At 23.3% G+C, this 23183-nt stretch overlaps 1 protein-coding gene across 1 annotated transcript; it reads right to left on the reverse strand.

Annotated features, from left to right (window-relative positions):
- Positions 1–1210: 1210 nt before the first annotated feature.
- Positions 1211–21441, reverse strand: LOC122501508 (mitogen-activated protein kinase kinase kinase 7-like). The gene is made up of 9 exons (XM_043611032.1): positions 21222–21441; positions 20169–20394; positions 19978–20095; positions 19245–19574; positions 14203–14315; positions 13572–13921; positions 13237–13336; positions 5357–5610; positions 1211–2832 (listed from the first exon to the last, which is right to left on the reverse strand). Exons 1-9 carry the CDS (start codon positions 21297–21299, stop codon positions 2659–2661), a joined length of 1743 nt encoding a protein of 580 aa, XP_043466967.1. The 5' UTR covers positions 21300–21441; the 3' UTR covers positions 1211–2658.
- Between the last annotated feature and the right edge of the window lie 1742 nt (positions 21442–23183).

Below are 23183 nucleotides of genomic sequence, written 5' to 3' on the forward strand. Positions count from 1 at the left end.
TAACCCACATTATGTTTATTCTTTTTTTTATATAAATATTTACAATGAAATTTACAATAATAAATGTAAATTATTCTCATGAAGTATGATATAAAGTTGTGATTACGTGAATCAAGAATCAACTAATCTAGGAACGCGTTTGACAGTCGATAATTTACATTATTTCATACATTGGTAATTATCAATTATTCATTATATATTATGTACAATTAAATTTAAAAAAAAAAATATTGTTCAACTTGAGAAGATGAAAATTTTGACAAAATAGAATAATAGAATAAAAGCAATTCAATGAATTTTTTAAATAAATTAAAAATGTTTCTTATAAATTCATAAAATGTAAACAATTTTATATTTAACTTTAAAATTGAAATCTAGTTTTACCATTTTTTCTTTGTTAAGTACAAAAAGCAGAAATAAAATTCCTGAACTAAAATATAAGTAAAGTTAAATAAATATGTTACGCACCTCAAGAATGCAGGAAGGTTGTAAGGTTTAAGGTTATGTTTCTTAGCTTAATTAAAAGTTTCTTTTTAATTATGTAAATTTAAAACTAGTTTTTACTGAATAATTTCGATTTAATGAAGACTTGAATATCAATAATTGGTAATCCGTAATATTAATTGATTCTCTTTCTGTATTTTTACACTAAAAATTATAAACATAACCTAAAAATTTTTGCTTTCCTTTCTTGAAAGCGCGTCACATATTTTACAAATAATTTTAATTTTTTGTCAAAGTTATAAAATTTATTACGCAAATTTTATGAAATGTGTATCAACATTTTTTTATGATCGACATTTTTTCGAGATAAAAATTTTTCTCTTCAATATAATAAATAAGGGTGAATTCACAATATTTATTTTGTTCCCATCGATTTATGAATCGAAATTCTTGATATCTTTGGGCTGAATTAATTTTCAATTTGACAACAAATTATTATTTACTACTAAAAATATGTAGTTGATTAAAATTTTTGAAAAAGTTCTTTTACAATTAGGTAAAAAAAAATTTACCATCATTATTTTAATTATTTAAAAGTTATTACGATATTTTTAAATTTATAAGCATCTTTTACTATTGAACAAAAAATATTAATATTAATAATAAATAAATAAATATTAATAACATTATTAATAAAAATGTTGAAATTCAAAATGTCAATTAAAATATAAAAATAAATTTTCCACTAAAAGTTCAAAAGTACAACTATTTAAAAGTTCTGTTTTTTATTTATTATTTTAAAATAGAATAAGACGTGCATTCTATGGAAAAATCAACAGAAAATAATGTTGACAATTTTCATAAATTTTTGCATTTTCGGTCATATCTCAGTTTTGTCAATTTATATTTTTTAATATCTAGATGTATTTCAATATTTACGTATTTATATTATTTTTAACTAGATATAAAGATATCTGAAAAGTTTTATGCATTAAAGTCACTTTAAAATCACATTTTCTCCTCAACCATTATTCAATTAAATTAATAAAATTCATACACATTCATTAAAAGGCATTTTACAAATTAATTATTAATTATTAATTACTAAGTGCACTGTCTATTTATACATATTTCTACTTCTACTCACATACATTTATTTTCTTTCAATTTAAATTTCATTAATTCTCTAACATTAAAAATCACATTATTGAGATATTAATTTTTTTTCAGTAATTTGCAAATATTGAAATCGCCTTTTGTCGCCTTAATAAAAACTCGGATTGTTTGCAAAAACGAAAACAATTTTTTCCAAAAAGACGAATTTCTTTTCTTCCAATTTTCAAGGTCTACGGATATTCACATTTACAATTGACAGTAAAAATTCTATTTGCTACTTTTTTTTATCATTAAAAGTTTGTAATTCCGTTTGCATTCATCCCAACTGATTCGCACTTATATTTTAAATTTGCCAATAAATTGAACAATTAAAAGAAATTTTGATACACTTTTTTATCACGCGATTTTTTTTTCTAAATCATTAACCGGTCTTTGAAAAATTTTAAAATAATTTCCTTAATAAAGTAAAGTCGCCTAAATGATGTTTAAATAATGACTAGTATTTTTTTCCAACTGTAAATTATAATATGATTATTACGCTTGAATTAAAGATATAAAATCCTCAATAAGATATACTAAATCTAAAGTGTCTAAATAAGTTTTACTTATTCTTGTCAATGTTAGTAAAATTTATGTAAGTATTTTGCAATTAAAAATTATTTTCAAAAAATAATTTAAAGTATTTTGTTTCCTTTTGTTTTATATAGCTTAAAAAAGGAAAACAAAAATTATCGAAAATTGAAGTAAATTTCTTTTTCTTGATTTGAGATCTCGTCATATAAATTCATATTATTTTCAAAGATGCACGAATAATGGAAATTAATTTCTAGTTTTATAATCAGTCTCTAATATGTACAGTATACGGTTTAATATTTTAAAACGATTATTAGTGCATCTTAATTGTTTGTATAAGAAAAATTTTACCTTCGAACAATATGAAAAAGCAAAAATGTTGCTTTTGCTCTTTTCTAGTATTTTTTTTCAAGAAAATTAGGAACAAATCTGGCATCACAGACTTTTACGAATCACACCCTAGAACTATAAGTTGGGCTAATTAAGACACTTATTTAAAAATATCCGAACTTTTGGAGGTTTTTTTTAGGACATCCTTGAGGGATCCTGTCGTGAAACGACAATCCAACCATCTTCTCCAGACACCGCTGGCCCTATTGAAGGTATTGCCGGTGGTCGCTGATTCTGAATGCCGCTTGATTGGTTTTTCTTCATTTCCAATTGATGTTTAAATGTTTGATAAAGTTTCCGCAAAGATTCCTGCAAATAATCAAACAAAAATTAACATTTAAATATTTTTCATTTTCAAAAGTTGAAATTTGAATTGAAAACAATGAATAATTAATTTCTGAATAATAAAATAATAATATTAGTTATGTAATAATGAGAAAATAGTGACTTAATTTAGGAAAAAAGACGAAAAAGACTCGTTATTTGAAAATGAGTGGAAAAAAGTCTAAAAGGCCGATTTAGGACTCGTGCTTTTTATCAATTACATAATCAAAGACCTGACTCATTGAATAAGGTTGATCTTTGTTTTTCGCGCCAGAATATCTAGTCGATGATTCATGAAAGAAAATGCGACACAAATTCCAACAGACATTGTCCACTTGAATGTGTCGCCTTCACATCGTTCAACAGACGTTCACGTTTTTCATGACGTTCTCCACGGATTTCCCCTATAGACACCCAACTAATAGAATTTCAACCCAAATCAAAACCTTTCAAAAATTAAAATGTTTTCTTAAATGCTTCCCTACTACTTTGAATATATGTATCTCTATTTTATAGTTTGCATTGTTATGTAAAATGTTTGACAATTAATTTGTAAATAATAAAATAAGTGAAGTAAGAAATTATTGTTTTCCAGAACTTTTAACTAAAATTCTTCTTTAAATTAATTACTATTAATAATTTCTGAAAAATTTCTTTGAACATTTTCAAATCTTTTTGTTTACAATTCGAAATTTCATCGATTATTCGGAAATTCTTAAATCAAATATATATTAGAAAATAAAAACTTCAAATAACTTAAAAAAAATTTAATTGAACTTTTACAAAAAAAAAAATTAAATCTACACAATTTTAAGTTAAAAGTATGAAAAATTCAAACATTCGAAGATTATAAATTGAAATCTTTTCAAATCTCAATTATTATCTAAAGAATTAACTGTAATTCATATATTTGAATCAATTATTATTAGAAAATTCTACGACAATTCAATTATTTAAATACAAACAAAAATAATTTATTGAAGAATTGAATGTTTTCTAAAATTGAACTCTCATTTAAAGAATTTTAAGAACAAATTTTTAAATAGGTAATTAAAATTCTTTTGACGAATTTCAATAAAATTTTTAAGAATAATTTCATTTTTCGAGAAATTAAATTAAAAATGTATTAAAAATAATTGAATCTCTGTAAAAAATTTGATTGAATTGAGAAAAGTTTTTAAAAATAATTGAAATTTTGTCAAGAATTTTATTAAATTTTTTTTTAAATAATTGAAATATTACCAAGAATTTTATTAAATTTTTTGAAAATAATTGAATTTTAGAGAAAAATTTTAATATTTATAAAAATAATTGAAATTTTGACTATAAATTTTTTAAAACTTTTGACCATCATTGAATTTCTGCTAAGAATTTTATTACCTACTTTTGAATATAATTGAATTCTTGAGACGAATTTTTTAATATTTCTTTTGAAATATCTAATTATTTTTAATACAAAAATAAATAATTTATTGAATAATGGAATGTTTAGCAAAATTGAATTCTCATAAAGAATTTTATTAACAAATTTTTAAATAATTGAATTCTTTTGACGAATTTTAATAAAATTTTTAAGTATAATTACATTTTTCGAGGAATTCGATGAAAATTGTATAAAAAATAATTAAAATTCTGCAATTAGTTTTATTATTTATGAAAATAATAATTGAATCCCTGTAAAAAATTGTATTACATATTTATAAAAATAATTGAATCTCTGTAAACATAAATTGAATATTTTTGAAAATAATTTATTTCTTTTGGAAAATTTTATTAAAATAGTAGATATTGAAAATCATTGAGTGGGGGAGAATTTTTGAAAAAAAATTGAATTTGTTAAAAAGAATTTCATTAAAATTTTTAAAAATAATTGAATTTCTTTGATGAATTTTAATAAAATTTTTAAGATTAATTACATTTTTCGAGAAATTCCATTAATATTGTATTAAAAATAATTGAAATTCTGCGATGAGTTTTATTATTTATGAAAATAATGGAAAACCTATACAGATTTTTATTATTTATGAAAATAATTGAATATCTGTAAAAAATTTGATTATTTATGAAAATAATTGAATTATTGCGAAGAAAAATGGTAAACGCAACTCTTTTAAAATTGAATTAATTTTGAAATATTAAAGAAAAATTAGATTTCAAAAATAAGCACAATGACTTTAGAAAACAATAATTTTCCAGGATTCCGATCAAAATTCCCTGACTTTTTTTCAGGTTTTTTCAAAGTTTATAAAATTCCCTGACATTTCCAGGTTTCCAGGTTGCGTGGCAACACCGAATGGTTGTATTTTGGTCCGTTTGATGCCAAATTTTATGAACAATTGATTCCAGTTTAATAGTTTTAACTGCAATTTGATCAGAAATACTTAGATTGAAAGTGAAGGAAGTATTTGCAAGCATTGAAACTTTCTGACCCCAGTATGTATAACTAATTGTGTAAATTTCTAAAATTCTCCATAATCGACTATAAAAGAAAAAGTAAATTCTGAATAACCTTCTCTTTCTCCAATCCCAGAAGTTCCTCCTTTTGTTTGCGATCTTCAATACTGAGATTCTTTAGTAAGGCATTTTTTTGTTGGCTCAAGAGTGCAATTTCTGTTTGTACTTTGAGATACTCTTGTGCCAGCTGTTTATGTTCCTCAAAGATCTCCCGAGACTGCGGACACGTGTGATCAGGAGTACGAGGTCTTTGTTCATTGTCCAATAAACGATAAACATTGTCCAAATCCTCATTCATCGTGCTGCTACCTGTTACAATTAATCACCACAATTTCATATATTAAAATGATTCATAATATTTTTTTAAAAATAAATTAAGTTTAACATAAATTAATCTTCCAAGGGATAAATTCATATTCACAATATAATATAAATTATTTAATAAAAGATAATTTATATTCAAATAAATGTGTCTTTTTTTTGCAAAAAAAAAAATATTCCTTAAAAAAAGGAGAAAAATTTTCTCCACTTTGTAATTTTATTAAAACTCGTAGTTGAATATCGGTTAAAAATACAAGTAGTTGGAAAAATTTTCCTCTAAACAGGAAGTGATTCGTCATTCAAAATATGGAGCAAATTGAGCTTTTGGAATTTATTTAAATTCTCTATATTTTCATTTTGAAGTAAAATATCCGGTTGATCTTTTTTTGGCATAACAATAAGAAATAATGTAGTGAAAATTGTTCGAGTGGATTATAAATTTAATAAATATTTATAATCTGATTGAATTTCGCAGAGAGGAAAAGAATGAAATCCAAATACTGACGCAATAGTAACCAGCAACGTTGGAGGGTGTCGGTGCCCACAATGTTGAAGTACTCCTCACACATTTCGCTCGTGCTTCTTGTCTCCGAGCTTGATGAGAACAAATACTCCATTTGGGATGTTGTGACTTATTCTCCCTAAAAAGTTTCTCAAATCGTACGCCTTACATTCTCAACACACGAGCCCAAAAAAAAAGAAATAACGAATTTACTTTCGACGAATCGATTGTTCATCCATTGAAAAAATCGATACTAAATCCGCGATAGAATTATTCAATATCCGAATTCGTTAAATCCTTCTTTAAAAAAAATTGTTTACAGCAAAAGAGAAAAAGAAAAAAACGAATTGGTAGAACAATGAAAAAATGATAAATCTTTGGATTTTATCGAATTTTGATCGAATGATGCTCCTCCGTGTGGAGACGAATCTTCACTAAACAAACGCGCTGCTATAACGGGGATGCTGACTCAACTACACCTGCTGCTAAATACACTCCGCCATTCCCCTCGAACTACCCTTTAACAACCCGCGCACCACTCTTCATCATCGTGCTCAAAACACGAGCCAAAAACAAAACGCTCTCGCCTTGATTCATCCAAGATTTTTCACCATTTTTGTCACTTCATCAGGACCATAGTTAAAATTTAGTACATCGTTGACAATTAAAAAAAATTATTATATTTCGAGATTTTTAATTTTCATCTTCTATTCATTTACTCCAGCAAAGGAAAATTAGAAGCCAAACGAGAATCACTAAAATCAAGAAAAAAAACGAAAACCCAGAGATTTAAAAAAAAATAGCATGAATACACAAGGTTGCTACAGGTCAGGGAAATCAGGGAATTTAGGGAATATAGGGAAAAGTCAGGGAAGTCACAGAAAAGTCAGGGATTTTTATTAAAAGAACTGGAAAAAATTAAATTTTTGAAATTCATAAGAAAATTATGAACTTTTAGTGTCTTTTTTGTTTGGCCCATAAACTATCAAACAATCACGAATTCTAATACAAAACCTTCAAAAAAATTTTTTTTAACTAGAATAAATTTTTTAATATTCTTCAATTATTTCAAAAGTTTTAATGAAATTATCTTGATAAATAACAAAATTTTTCACAAAGATTCAATTATTTTTAGAAAATTTAAAAAAAAATTCTTTGCAAAATTCAATTACTTTTATAAATAACAATATTCATTACAAGAATTCAATTATTTTAAACAAATTTTAACAAGAATCTCGTCAAGAATTCAATTATTTTTATAAATAGTAATATTTTTCGCCAAAATTTCAATTATTTTCAAAAGTTTTTTCATAATTCAATGATTTTCAATATTTACTATTTTCAAAAAATTTAATTATTAAAAAAAATTTTTGATAAAATTCTAGGAAAACATTCAAGAATTTCAAATATTTTTAAAAAAATTTTAAATAAATTCCTCGAAAAATGCAATTTATTCTTCAAAATTTTTTTAAAACATGACAAAAGAATTCAAATTTAAGAAACATTCGATTACTCAATAAAATAATAAGTTCGTTCTACAAAAGAATTCAATCATCTTGTTAAATAACAAAATTAATTATTTTAAGAAATTTAAATAAAATTCTTTTCCAAAATTCAATTATTTTCATAAGTTACAATATTTATCCCAAGAATTGAATTATTTTCAAAAGTAATGAAATTCTTCGAAGAAATTCAATTATTTTTATTTTTACAAATTTTAACGAAAATCTCGTCAAGAATTCAATTAATTTTATAAATAGCAAAATTTTTCGCCAAAAATTCAATTATTTTCAAAAATTTATAAAAATCTTTGCAAAAGTTCAATTACTTTTAAAAGTTTTTTGCAATTCAATAAATTTTCAATATTTACTATTTTCATAAAATTTATCAACAGATTTAATTATAGAGAAAACTTTTTGATACAATTCTACGAAAAGATTCAATTATTTTTATAAATAATAAAATTTCATTGACGAATTCAATTATTTTCATCGCAAAAAGGAAAGAATTGAATTTTAAGAAACATTCAACTATTCAATAAAACAATAAAATTCGTTGCAATAATTTAAATATTTTCATAAATAACATTTAATTCGTCGCAGAAAATCAATTATTTTCAAAAATTCTTAAGTAATTTTGCAAAAGAATTCAATTAGCTTGATAAACAACTGAATCGCATAAATTCTTCCCATAAAATCAATTATTCTAAGGGATTTTAATAAAATTCTTTTCCAAAATTCAATTATTTTGATAAATATTAAAATTTATCCCAAGAATTCAATTTTTTTTAAAGTAATAAAATACTTTGCAGAAATTAAATTATTTTTAAAATTTTTTAAAAATTCTTCTCAAGAATTAAATTATTGTCAAAAATATTTTTTAAATTTTTCTCAAGAAGTCAATTATTTTCAAAATTTTTAATAAAATTCTTCTCAAGAATCCAATTGTTTTTAAAAATTATTATTTAAATTCTTCTAAGGAATTCAATTATTTTTCAAAATTTTAATAAAATTCTTCAAAAACTTTTCAATTATTTTCAAAAATTGTTATAAAATTATTTAATATAATAAATTTCAGTAAAATTTTAATAAAATTCCTTAAAAGAAATGAATAATTTTCAAAAGTTGTTGATAAAATTCTTCATGAGAATTCAATTTTAAGAAACATTCAATTATTGAATAAATTATTTATTTTTGTATTTAAATAATTGAATTCTCGTCGAGTTTTCTAATAAAAATTGATTTAAAAATGAATTTCAATTTAAATTTTAGATAATAATTGAATATTAAAAGCATTATAGCATGAATTTTTAGAAATAATTAAATTTTGAAAAGTTTTCAAAAATTCGAATCTTTAAAAATCTACTTTTTTCTTTCAAATCTTTGAAAAATTATTTTTGAATCATTTTTTAAGATAATTAAATTTTTCAAATACCTCTATAAGAAAAATCGTTTTGAATAATTGAAATTTTGTCAAATTTAATTGAAAATAATTAATTTTTCTCAAGTATTTTGTTACAATTTTTTAAAAACCAACTTTTCAAGAATTTCAATTGCAAATTTTTAAAAATAATTAAATTATAAAAAATTTTAATGAAAAATCTTTAAATATAAATTTGAAAATGAAAATTAGCTTCTTTCACCAAAACGTGTCCACGTGGACAGTGATGGGGGGAGAGATCAAAAAGTGTTAAAAAAAATTGTCCACGTGGTATATGAACTGCTCCTAAAAAAATACAAAAAATCACTTTTTTCAAAGTTTCTATTTTTTCAATTGTCAAAAGTTATTAATTCTACTAGATATCATATTCAATTTTGACCGTTATTACTGAAAAAAATTTTTTTTTAATTATTAAAAATTACGATTATGCCACGAAATGCCAACTTTATTAAAAAAAAATTCGGTAAAATATAAGGAACAAATTTTCTCCCTGTGAGACTGACAATTCTGTGAAATGATTTTTATGGGACAATCAGGCATCGCGGTGCGATTTGTAAATTTGAATAACGCTTTTTCAATAACCATCCGGTGACAATGTGATTAAAAGATCGTAGAACGAGAACAGCGCGGCAGAAAACGCATGAGTCATAGCACGTTTGGTATTCCAGGCTCAAAATAATCCACTTGCTGCGCTACATGGCGTTCATCGGTTTATCAAATCAAACGTTTCGAAAATTAAAATTCATTTCCCTTTCAATGAATAGTGATGAATTATGTTGAAATTATCAAAATTGAAATTTCTCAATTTTCTCCAAATAACAATTTTTTGCATGAATTATTCTACTTTCTTAATGTTATTTTTACTTTTTCCGTTCACGCCGCCCTTTATACACGCAATTGAATTGTCACGCGTCAAACACTAAGATATAAATAGTCAATTACACGGGATATCTGGGCGATTGAAAATGTCTGCTTCTAAACTAACTACAGACAGTTTGGTGCCACTAGAATCCCTTTTTGTCACTCCACATTTAAAAAAAAAGGGAAATTCAAAAAATTATGTGACAACAAAATTTTCCATTCTATTAGTGTTATTGGCAAGAAAATACAATTGGTATTTTCTATTAAATCATTTCCTTCCTTTTTTTTTAATGAAAATAAATAAAAATTATCTGTTTTCTTATACTGATGAAGAGACGATTTCAATAAAATTCACAAAATGATAGATGTGAAATTTATCAAGAATAAAATGAAATTTAAAATTAAGGAAACTAAGAATAATCAAAGAAACTTATATGACGCGCATGTCCATCATTTGCAAATAGGTCACGATAGAAATATATTATACAACTTGAAATCTAATTATTCAACCTCTTTCTTCTAGTTTGGCAAACCTTTTAACGCCTCCTCATAGTTTCTATTTATACGGAAATAATTATTTCTTTCCGCTAGTGTTCCCTTTTGTTTGTCTATACTCTCTTTAGAGAACAAACCAAACAAGGAACTGACATTTTTTTTCATTTTGTGATAAATATTTTATGATACTAACAAATTTTGGGTGGTTGCAGGCTTCACAGTGCCTCTAAAAAGTATTTTAGGGGAAATAGGGGACTGAAAATTAAAAAATAGGGGACTTTTAGGGGATTATAAAAATTAGTTAAATAAAGATAAAAATATAATTTATTTATAGAGGGTTGCCACAAAAATTTAACTTTATTTTTCCCTGACTTTTCCCTCATTTCCAAACACAACTTTCACTTTTTTCCTGACCCTAAAAAATATTATGATTCACTCTCAAAATTATTAGATACTCAAAAAAATGTTCTATTAAATTTATTTACAAATTTCTTCAAAAGTAAAATTATTCCAAAACATCAATAACTTCATCTTTAAATAAATATTTAATCATTTTTTTTTCATTGGAATTAAGATGTTCAAAAATTTCAAATTCAAACCTTTTCAAATTGAACAACTCATAATAATTAAAGATGACCGACAGATAAAATGATTAGTTTACTATTATAAGAACATTGTTACTGTAATTTCTTCATAATTATTTGTATCATTTCAATTCAATTATTTAAATACAAAAATAAATAATATCGAATGTTTCTTAAAATTTAATTTTTACGAAGAATTGTATTAACAACTTTTGAAAATATTTAATTTCTTTTAAGGAATTTAATTAAAATTTTAATGAAATTTTTTTTTTTAAAGAATTTTATTACAATTTTTGAAAATAATTGAAAACTTTTTGAAGAATTTTATTAAATTTTTCTAAATAATTGAATTCTTGAGAAGAATTTAAATAATAATTTTTGTAAACAATTGAATTCATGAGAAGAATTTTATTAAAATTTTTGAAAATAATTGACTTCTTGAGAAGAATTTTAAAAAATTTTTTTGACAATAATTTAATTCTTGAGAAGAATTTCCCTATCTATTTATAAAAATAATTTAATTCTTGACAAGAATTTTTAAAAAATGTTGAATATAATTAAATTTCTGCAAACTATTTTATTACTTTTCAAAAGAATTGAATTCTTGTGATGAATTTTGATATTCATCAAAATAATTGAATTTTGGAAAAGAATTTTATTAAAATTCCTTAAAATAAATGATTTTATGGGGAGAATTTTGTTTTTTAACAAGAGAATTTAATTCTTTTGTAGAACGAAATTATTATTTTATTGAATAATTGAATGTTTCTTACATTTGAATTCTTTCAAGTTTTAAAAAAATTTTGAAGAATAATTGCATTTTTCGAGGAATTTATTTAAAATTGTATTAAAAATATTTGAAATTCTTGAATGTTTTCGTAGAATTTTATCAAAAATTTTTTTCAATAATTAAATTTTTTGAACAGAGTAAATATTAAAAATCATTGAATTATGAAAAAACTTTTGTAAAAATTGAAATTTTGCAAAGAATTTTATTTAAATTTTTGAAAATAATTGAATTTTTGGCGAAAAATGTTGCTATTTGTAAAGATAATTGAATTCTTGACTAGAATTTTTAAAAAATTTTTTAAATAATTGAATTTCTTCGAAGAATTTTATTACTTTTGAAAATAATTGAACTCTAGTGAAGAATTTAAATAATACTTTTTGAAAACAATTGAATTTATGAGAAGAATTTTATTAAAAATTTTTTAAACAATTAACTTCTTGAAAAGAATTTAAAAAAAATTTTTGACAATAATTTAATTCTTGAGAAGAATTTTTCTATCTATTTATAAAGATATTTAATTCTTGACAAGAATTTTTAAAAAATTTTGAAAATAATTTAATTTCTGCAAAGTATTTTATTACTTTACAAAAGAATTGAATTCTTGCGATGAATTTTGATATTTATCAAAATAATTGAATTTTGGAAAAGAATTTTATTAAAATTCCTTACAATAATTGATTTTATGGGAAGAATTTATGCGATTTTGTTGTTTATCAAGCTAATTGAATTCTTTTGCAAAATTACTTAAAAATTTTTGAAAATAATTGATTTTCTGCGACGATATAAATGTTATTTATGAAAATATTGAAAATTATTGAATTGCAAAAAACTTTTGAAAATAATTGAACTTTTGCAAAGATTTTTATAAATTTTTGAAAATAATTGTATTTTTGGCGAAAAATGTTGCTATTTGTAAAGATAATTGAATTCTTGACGAGATATTTGTGAAAATTTTTAAAAATAATTGAGTTCTTGGGATAAATATTGTAATTTATGAAAATAATTGAATTTTGTAAAGAATTTTATTAAAATTCCTAAAAATTATTGAATTTCTGTGAAGAATTTTGTTATTTATCAAGATAATTGGATTTAAACTTTTGTAATAATTAAATAATATTAAAAATTCATTTCTGTCAGCAATAGAAAAAATTTTTGAAGGTTTTTTATTAGAATCAGTGGCAGTTTCATAGTTTACGAAGCTAAATTTGGTGTGAATTCATCATGAAAAGATAAAAGAAAAAATAGGGGAAATTTTGAAAATAGGGTACGTTTAGGGGCCAAAATTAAAAAAAGGGGACTTTTAGGGAAATAGGAGACAGACTGTGATGCCTGTATATTATATTATAATAAAAAGAAAAATTAATAACTTTAAAAAATAAAATTGTATACGAAGAATATCTACGGAGGAATATATTTTCTTCATTTTATTAAAATATACTCACCCTGAAGATTTTTCTTTGATTTTGGTGCCATTTTATCCAAACCGGCCATATTTCGAATTTCCCAAGAAGAATCAAAAGAATTGCCAAGCTCCCAAGCGTTCTGAAAATCAATATATTTTCATTTTGATTCATTTTTTTTAAGTTTTAACATTTTTAATTATTTTGAACAGGAAAACATTTTGAAAATCTTTATAGTGTCGTGATCAGAACATTAATTGTTTTCGTATATGTCCTTGATTTTAAATACATAAATCAAAATATTTAGTAAAATTTTTAAACAATTTTCCTTTAAAGTTCATAAAATTAAAAAATTGAAAGGAAAATAAATCACTTACCGGATCACACTCCACTTTTAACGGAGCAATATTCGGTCGTTGATTGAATGATAGATTACTCGAGGTTGAGACATGGGATTCTGCATTTATTGGAATAACGTTCTTCCAAGAATCATCGTTAGTAAATTCGAGTTTGCTTTGTATTTGAACTGGAGCCTCGTTTAAGTCTAACTTTTGAATTGAATTACCATTCATCTCGTCATTAACTTCAGTTGGCATTGGAGTTCTATCGAGTCCATTTTCCATTGAGCCGTTAATCAGAGAATTTAAAGTACTCGGCATGTCTAAAGTATCTAACGTATCGCTACGTGTTTCCTCGTCATCCTCATCATCCATGTCTGCTTCGCTACCTAACGAAATTCAATACATGAAATTTTATTTAAATAAATCAAAAATTTTACTTTTCACAAGTAATTTATTATAACATTTATTAGGTTTATTTGGATGAAATTTTACTTTTTTCTAAAAAGAAGTGTTAGGAAATTGTTAGTTATTTATTTTCAGCTTTTACATAAATATAAATAATTAGTATGATTATTAATAAATAATTTTTATATCTGAGCTATTTAAATGCCTTCCCAAAATAAAATAAGACATAAAAGACGTTTATTCAGAATTACTTTATACTTACTTAAAGAATATTCTACAGGTCCTAATTCTCCACTGAACATTTCGGATAAGGCAGTCATAATTCTAACCACTTCTACCATTGAAGGCCGCTCGTCCGGTACTTTACTCCAACATCTAGAGAAATAAAATCATTTTAAGATGGTTTTTAAAAGAAGAACTGAAACGTGCAAGGTTACCACAAAAATTTAATTCTGTTTTTCCCTGACTTTTCCCTGATTTCCAGACAAAATTTTCACTTTTTCCCTGACCCTAAAGAATATTCTGATTCACTCCAAAAATTATTAGATACTCCAAAAAATTTTCTATTACATTTATTCATGATTTTCTTTAATTTAAAAATTATTCGATTTCATAAATAACTTCTTTTTTAAATAAATATTTAATAATTAATTTTTTTCTATAGGAATTAAAGGTTTGAAATTCAATAACTTATAATAAATTTAACATGACAGAGTGATAAAATCATTATTTTATATCATAAGAATAATGTAACTATAATTTCAAATTTTCAAAGATTTCAATTTGATCTCTTCTCAAAATTCAATTTTTTCTAAAAATTCACGAAACGAATTTTATTAACAAAATTTTTAAAGAATTGAATTCCTGTGAAAAATTTTATTTTTTGAAAATAATTGAATTCTGGAAAAAAACATTATTATTTATGAAAATAATTAAATTTCTTGTGAACAATTTTATTTAAATTTTTTTAAATAATTGAATTTCTCAGAATTTTTTAAAACTTTTTGAAAATAATTAAATTCTATAGAAAAATTTCATTAAACAAGACTTTCTCATTTTTGATTATATTTTACGAAAATAATTGTAATCTATGATCAATTTTATTATAATTTTTCAAATTTATAAAGCATTTTATTAAAAATTTTTTAAATAATTGAATTGTTGAGAAAAATTTTATTACATATTTTTGAAAATAATTGATTTCTTGCAAAGAATTTTATTCAAATTTTTTTTAATAATTGAATTTCCATAAAAAAAGTATTATTTGTGAAAATAATTCAATTCTTAAGAAGAATTGTATTGAAAAAAAATTGAATTGTATAGGATAATTTGATTAAAATTGCAATATTATTAACTAAATCATGTAAAGAATTTTGTCAAATTTTTTTAAATTATAGAATATTTAAAAGAATTTTATTTAAACTTTTCGAAATAATTGAATTTCTCAGAACTTTTTTTTCAATTCTTTGAATATATTTAAATGATTTTGATAAATAACAAAATTCTTCACAGAAATTTAATAATTTTTAGGAATTTTAATAAAATTCTTTACAAAATTTAATTAATTTTTATAAGTTACAATATTCATCCTAAGAATTCAATTATTTTCAAAAGTAATAAAATTCTTCGAAGAAATCCAATTATTTTTAAAATTTTTCACGAATATCTCGTCAAGAATTCAATTATCTTTACAAATAGCAAAATTTTTCGCCAAAAATTCAATTATTTTTAAAAATTTATAAAAATTTTTGCAAAAGTTCAATAATTACTTTCAAAAGTTTTTTGCAATTCAATAATTTTCAATATTTAATATTTTCATAAAATTTATCAACAGATTTAATTATAGAAAAAACTTTTTGATACAATTCTACGAAAATATTCAATTATTTTCATAAATAATAAAGTTTCATTTTCAAATTCAATTATTTTCATCGCAGAATTTCAAATATTTTTAATACAATATACAATACATTATAATAATCGTAAGTTTCCTTTCCGTTAGCAAATTATCTGCATTCATTTGTTTGTTTTGAAAATTAAATTTTGTGTGTTAAGTATTGGCATTTTTCATATATTTTTTAATGTCAAACTTTTTAATGTGGAAAATACTTTACTTATTAAATTGTCTCGACTCTTTGGTAAAAAATCTAAAATTATCAAAAATTTGAAAAAATTCAAAAATCCGAATTTCTTAAAATTCAACATTTTTTCCTCTCTTTTATGGGATTTAGCTTAATTATTTTTGTGCTTTTGAAAAATACTTTACTTATTAAATTGTCTCGACTCTTTGGTAAAAAATCTAAAATTATCAAAAATTTGAAAAAATTCAAAAATCCGAATTTCTTAAAATTCAACATTTTTTCCTCTCTTTTATGGGATTTAGCTTAATTATTTTTGTGCTTTTGAAAAATACTTTACTTATTAAATTGTCTCGACTCTTTGGTAAAAAATCTAAAATTATCAAAAATTTGAAAAAATTCAAAAATCCGAATTTCTTAAAATTCAACATTTTTTCCTCTCTTTTATGGGATTTAGCTTCATTATTTTTGTGCTTTTGAAAAATACTTTACTTATTAAATTGTCTCGACTCTTTGGTAAAAAATCTAAAATTATCAAAAATTTGAAAAAATTCAAAAATCCGAATTTCTTAAAATTCAACATTTTTTCCTCTCTTTTATGGGATTTAGCTTCATTATTTTTGTGCTTTTGAAAAATACTTTACTTATTAAATTGTCTCGACTCTTTGGTAAAAAATCTAAAATTATCAAAAATTTGAAAAAATTCAAAAATCCGAATTTCTTAAAATTCAACATTTTTTCCTCTCTTTTATGGGATTTAGCTTCATTATTTTTGTGCTTTTGAAAAATACTTTACTTATTAAATTGTCTCGACTCTTTGGTAAAAAATCTAAAATTATCAAAAATTTGAAAAAATTCAAAAATCCGAATTTCTTAAAATTCAACATTTTTTCCTCTCTTTTATGGGATTTAGCTTCATTATTTTTGTGCTTTTGAAAAATACTTTACTTATTAAATTGTCTCGACTCTTTGGTAAAAAATCAAAAATTATTAAAAATTATCAAAAATCGAATTTCTTAAAATTCAACATTTTTTCTTCTCTTTTATGCCATTTAGCTTTATTATTATTTGAATTTTTATTTAAGAGAAAAAATGGAAAACTGAAAAAATTTAGAAACTTTTAAAAATTCCAGGCCTTTTCCATGATTTCCCTGATTTCCAGAAGCCTTTTAAAAATTCCATACCATTTCCATGTTTTCCATGATTTCCAGATTCTGTAGGAACCCTGTTTTTGTCTGACTTTCTTCTAAATTATCGAATTCAGTGATTTCTGTGGTGAATTTGGTTAAGTTGTAAAATGATTAATTTCTATTTGAATTCGTTTTTATTTAATGTAGAAAATCTGATGTTAATTTAATTCTTTTTTCGTTATGCACGGCAAAAAATATTTAGCTGGATGAACTACTTTAGTAGCGAAATTATTCAGTGCTTCAATTAATACTTTCGTTATTCTAGAGAAACTTATCGCTATTTCAAGAAAAACTTTTTTCAGTGTGTAATAATTATTATTTCTTTGAAAAGTATTTAATTTAAAATGGCTTTATAAAATAAGCAATGCAAAAGATGACTCAGATACTAATTGTAATTGTTCTAGCCATAGTTTAAGTCTAGTAATGTAAATTCTATTTAAATTGAGACCATTGAGTGAAATTATTTGAATTTTAGTTAGTTAAATCTCTTTGTTAGGTTATAATAATTATTTCTTTAAAATTTTTTAAATTTTTTAAAATAAGCAGCCCCATACAACATTCCCGCGCGCTTGCGCGCGGATAGTTTGGCTAGTTTTAAATAAATTTCTTAAAAAATGCAATTACCTATTATTACAAATTTTATTAAAACTTGAGGTAAGAATTCAATTTTAAGAAACATTCAATTATTCAATAAAACAATAAAATTCGTTGCAATAATTCAAATATTTTCATAAATAACATTAATTCGTTGCAGAAAATCAATTATTTTCAAAAATTTTTAAGTAATTTTGCAAAAGAATTCAATTAACTTGATAAACAACAAAATCGCATAAATCCTTCCCATAAAATCAATTATTCTAAGGATTTATAATAAAATTCTTTTCGAAATTCAATTATTTTGATAAATATAAAAATTTATCACAAGAATTCAATTATTTTGAAAAGTAATAAAATACTTTGCAGAAATTAAATTATTTTCAAAATTTTTAAAAAATTCTCGTCAAGTTCTTCATAAATAGATAGGAAAAATTCTTCTCAAGAATTAAATTATTATCAAAAATTTTTTAAAAATTCTTCTCAAGAAGTCAATTATTTTCAAAATTTTTAATAAAATTCTTCTCAAGAATCCAATTGTTTTTAAAAATTATTATTTAAATTCTTCTCAAGAATTCAATTATTTTTAAAAAATTTAATAAAATTCTTCAGAAAGTTTTCAATTATTTTCAAAAATTGTTATAAAATTCTTTAATGTAATAAATTTCATTAAAATTTTAATTAAATTCCTTAAAAGGAATTCTTCGTAAAAATTAAATTTTAAGAAACATTCGATATTATTTATTTTTGTATTTAAATAATTGATTGTAGAATTAAATTATTATTTTTCGTAGTTTTAACTAACAATTCTGTAGAATTAATTTTTTTTGAAAAAGTTTAATTGAATAATAATTGATGTTATTGATTTAAAGTAGAATTTGAGTTAAAAATTCTTGAAAATGTTAATTGAATTGAAATGATGCAAATAATTATGAAGAAATTACAGTAACAATATTCTTATAATAGTAAACTAATCATTTTGTCAGTCGGTCATCTTTATGTTTTATAATAATATTCTTATGAGTTGTTCAATTTGAAAAGGTTTGAATTTGAAATTTTTGAACATCTCCTAAAATACTTTTTAGGGGCACTGTGAAGCCTGATATGGCTAAGATTTGAAGTTAGACTAATACCTAAGAGACTGCAAAGTTTCGTTTTAATCGGTCAAGTAGTCTTTGTGTTTATCCCAGACAAAATATTGCCGACATACATACATACATACATAATTTTTTTTATTGTCATTTTTGGAATTCTTATTACTCGAAAAGAAAAACTAAACATGAATTTACAAATTCTTAAGCAATGTACAGACAAAAGTCTGATTTTATTTCTATAGATAGATTTTTAATTAATCATGAATATTATTATTTGAAATGAGTCGAAATAAAACGAATTAAAGCAGTATGTAGATATTAAGAAAGTACTTAAAAATGATAACTCACCGAGTCATAAGCCTTTCAATTGGTTTCGGACACGATTCGAGTAAAGCGGGTCTCTGTCCGATGTGAACTGCCCACATAATTCTGTAGGCAGAACCTCCAATATCGTCGAAAGGTTTTCTCCTGGACAGTACCTCCCAAAGTATTATACCCCAACTGAAAACATCACATTTTTCTGTGTAGCGAGAACCTTCAAAAACTTCAGGTGCCATCCATGCTGCTGAGCCTTTATTATTTGTCATGTATGATTTTAAATCGCAAGCTGTTCCGAAATCGCAAATTTTAAGTGTTTGGCCGCCCATGATTAAGAGAAGATTTGGAGGTTTCAGATCCCTGAAAAAAATAAAAACACTTTCATCTAAATTTCCAATTTATTCATAATATATTAGGTAAATACTAAATGATTCAGTTTTTTATAGACTCCCAAATTTCTTTAATTTATTGAAAATTATTCACTTCCATATATTTCGAGACGAGACAAATAAAAAAAACCATTCTAAGATGTATTTTTTGCCACTGAAACTGAATTTGATGTCGAAGAACATTCTATTTTTTAATTTTTGCAATTCTCTACGAAATTGAAAGAAATTTTGAAAAATAAAAAATGAATCTTTAAAAACGAAAAAAACTGAAAAAGTGATCGTCTTTTGTTGGTGGAACGGTTTGAAATAGAATGTACCAGTTTTATAAGAGGAATAGAATCATTGTTGGACATAATTGAATATTTGTAATTCACCTGTGAATAAGTGGTTTTGGTTTCATATTGTGAAGGTATGCAACACCACGGGCGCACTGAAGAGCCCAACTCATTGCATGGCCAACTGTGTAATGGGGTTGAGGATCGCAATGAAGAACTGAAAGATGATAAAATTAAGAGAAATACAAAAAGTATTTGCCCATCTTTATTCTCTCGTTCGATTCACATACCATTATATAATGATCCACCTTCTGCATATTCCATTACCAAGCAGACGGGATTCTTCGTACAGGCTCCATAAAGTTTAACAATATTCGGATGAGCTACTCTTGAAAGTTGTCTCACTTCAATTGAAAATGCTTTCTTTTCACCTTCCGAGTTGATGAGTTTTACAGCAACATACTGTCCACGCCATTTTCCTTTCCATACAACTCCAAAAGAACCTTTTCCCACAATCTGAAAGTAAAAACATTTAAAAAAAACAATTTAAAACAAAGTTTATAGAATATTATTTCGGTGCGTGTTTACACTAACCGAAATAATATTCTATAAATTTTTTTATATATTTACAAAATATATTTTTAATATTTTTATAAAGTAAGAAAAGTGACACTAAATAAATTAACATTTTTTCATAAAAAATTTAACGTGTAAACAAATTTTAGAAAACGAATTTTTCAATTGTTGCAGGTTCAGAATATAGTCAACTTTTTGTTTTTTTTTTATTTCTTGTTTACCTTGAATAATGTTAATTTATTTGGTGTCACTTTTCTTATTTTATAAAAATATCCTATATTTTGTTTTAATTTACATTCACCGAAATAATATTCTATAATTTTTTCTAAATTGTATAAGAAAAATTAAAAAAAAAACAAATTAATCAAGTCATAAATTATATTAATTAATTTTTAAAATTTAATAAAATGTTTTGACAGTTTTCTAACAAGAAATTGTTTCGCCATTAATAAAACAATGACAGCTGATGCTCACTGAGGAACAAAAATTATAAAAAGGAAAAAATGTAAATTTGTACCTAAATTTATTCAAAACTCTGTGAAAGTCTGATTTTTAATAAATAACAATAGGAAATAAATAATTAATCGTAGATAAGCTAAATAAGGTTATGTTATTAAAGGGAATTTTCATTACTAACGAAATTATAGTCAAACGAAAGTATTAAAAACCAAAGTAAAAACTATTTTCAGGTACTAAGTTTATGATGTTTAAAGGGGAAAGGATTTATTAAAACAAATAGTAATTGTATCGCTAAGAAAAATATTTACCTCTTGTCTTTCAATTTCTTTAAAGTCAATTTCTTCAACGAACTGCTGCTGATGGCCGGTTCCTTCTTTGCTCGCCATCGCACACAGTCAACGTCACATTATTTTCAGCGTGCATTTAAACTGAAAAATTAAATTACTTAAAAAAAAACTTTTTAATTAGATACTCTAAATCCTCTAAATCTATCTCGCCATTTGCATTATTTTGATGTAGATTCGCAGGGTTGAAGTGGTTGAAAAAGTAAGCAGGGATGGAAAGATAATTTAGATTTGGATTAAACTTAAAGGCAGTCCACAGTGTCCACGGTACGGAAGCCTTTTCGGTTCAGCCAGGGTTGTGTAGTGATGTTTACTTGATGTTTTTGGCGGAATTGTAGTGGAAACACGGACTGAAGTCGTTGACAGTTATTCTGGTTTTTCTTGCAGTGTGTCATGTCATTACATTATTTTCCAATTTAATATTTTACCACCGCGTTTCTGCATAAATTTTAACAATCTTTTCGATTATTATAATTTAGAAGATTTAGAATATCCATTTCACGTTGGCAAATTTTGTAAAAAGTGTCTGTGTTCGGAGAAAAATGTGTTGGAAAATGTTTGTTTACCAATTTACTCAAAATTCGCCCGTTATACGAGAGCCGTGAAGATTGCAGTTCATTGATTTTTACATAAATAAAGAAAAAAATTAATAACAATTTTGTTTATAAAAAAAATAGCTTTTTTCTTTTTTTTTTATCATTTTTTCTTTTTTCTTTCATTGAAAATTTTTAAAATTGTCTGAAATATTCCGAGTTGAAGTGAAAAATGTCATTAATTTACAGTTTTTCGCAAATATTTCGAAAACGGTAATAGATAGAAAAAAATTTCATAAGAAAAAAAGATGCGCAATGGAATTTCCTATAAGGATGTGTATTTAAAATATATAAATTCAGAAGTTGAATTTTGAGTGTCCAGGGGACATAGATTTCGGCCGAGAAAAATTTACGTACGCCTTAATTTTAACTTTTTAAATTAATTTTTATTAGAAAATTCAACTAGAATTTAATTATTTAAATACAAAAATTATTAACTTATTGAATAATTGAATGTTTTATTAAATTGAATTTTTATAAAGAATTTTATCAACAAATTTGTAAATAATCCAATTCTTTTGACAAATTGTAATAAAATATTTTAAGAATAATTACATTTTTAGAGAAATTCAATTAAAATTGAATTTAAAATAATTGAAATTCTGTGATGAATTTGCTTTATTTCTGAAAATAATTGAATCTTTGTAAAATAAATTTGTTTTTTTACGAAAATAATGAAATTATTGCGAAGAAATTTATAAAAAATTTGCAAATAAATGAATTCATTGTGAAATTTTTATTATTTTATGAATTTCGTTGAGTTTCTTTAAAATAATGGAGTTTATTTAATAATTTTTATTGAAAGTTTTCAAAGTAATTGAATTTTATATGAACAATTTCTTTGAAGTTTTAACAATAATCGTGTTTCTGAATAATTGAAATTTAAACATTTAATTCTTGAATTTTATTAAAATTTTTGGAATGAATTATCCTAATTTTGCGATTTTCATTCATTAATTATGTGATTAAATGAAATAATTAATTTAAATAAATACTTACCAAATGTAGAGTTCTTACGATGATCTTTTAGATTTTCTTTATATTTTTCTTCTTATTGATACATAAGTATATATACGTAAATATATATTAATTCATAATAATATATTAATAAAACATAGAATTCAGAATTTTTAAAGATTTTTCTGGCATAAATTTCGTTATTTTCCTTTGAAAGATTCGGGAGGCCAAAAAAAAGTTCGGATAATAGAAGTTCGAATAAAATGATTTTCGGTTCGGATAACAGAGGTTCGGATAATCGAGGTTCCACTATAATAAAATTTAGAATCTGCAATGTTTAATGATAAGGGGCCGTCCATATATTACATAACGCTAA

The sequence above is a fragment of the Leptopilina heterotoma genome, unplaced genomic scaffold (genome assembly GCF_015476425.1).
Source record: "Leptopilina heterotoma isolate Lh14 unplaced genomic scaffold, ASM1547642v1 Lhet_21, whole genome shotgun sequence".
NCBI classification, from domain to species: Eukaryota; Metazoa; Arthropoda; class Insecta; order Hymenoptera; family Figitidae; genus Leptopilina; species Leptopilina heterotoma.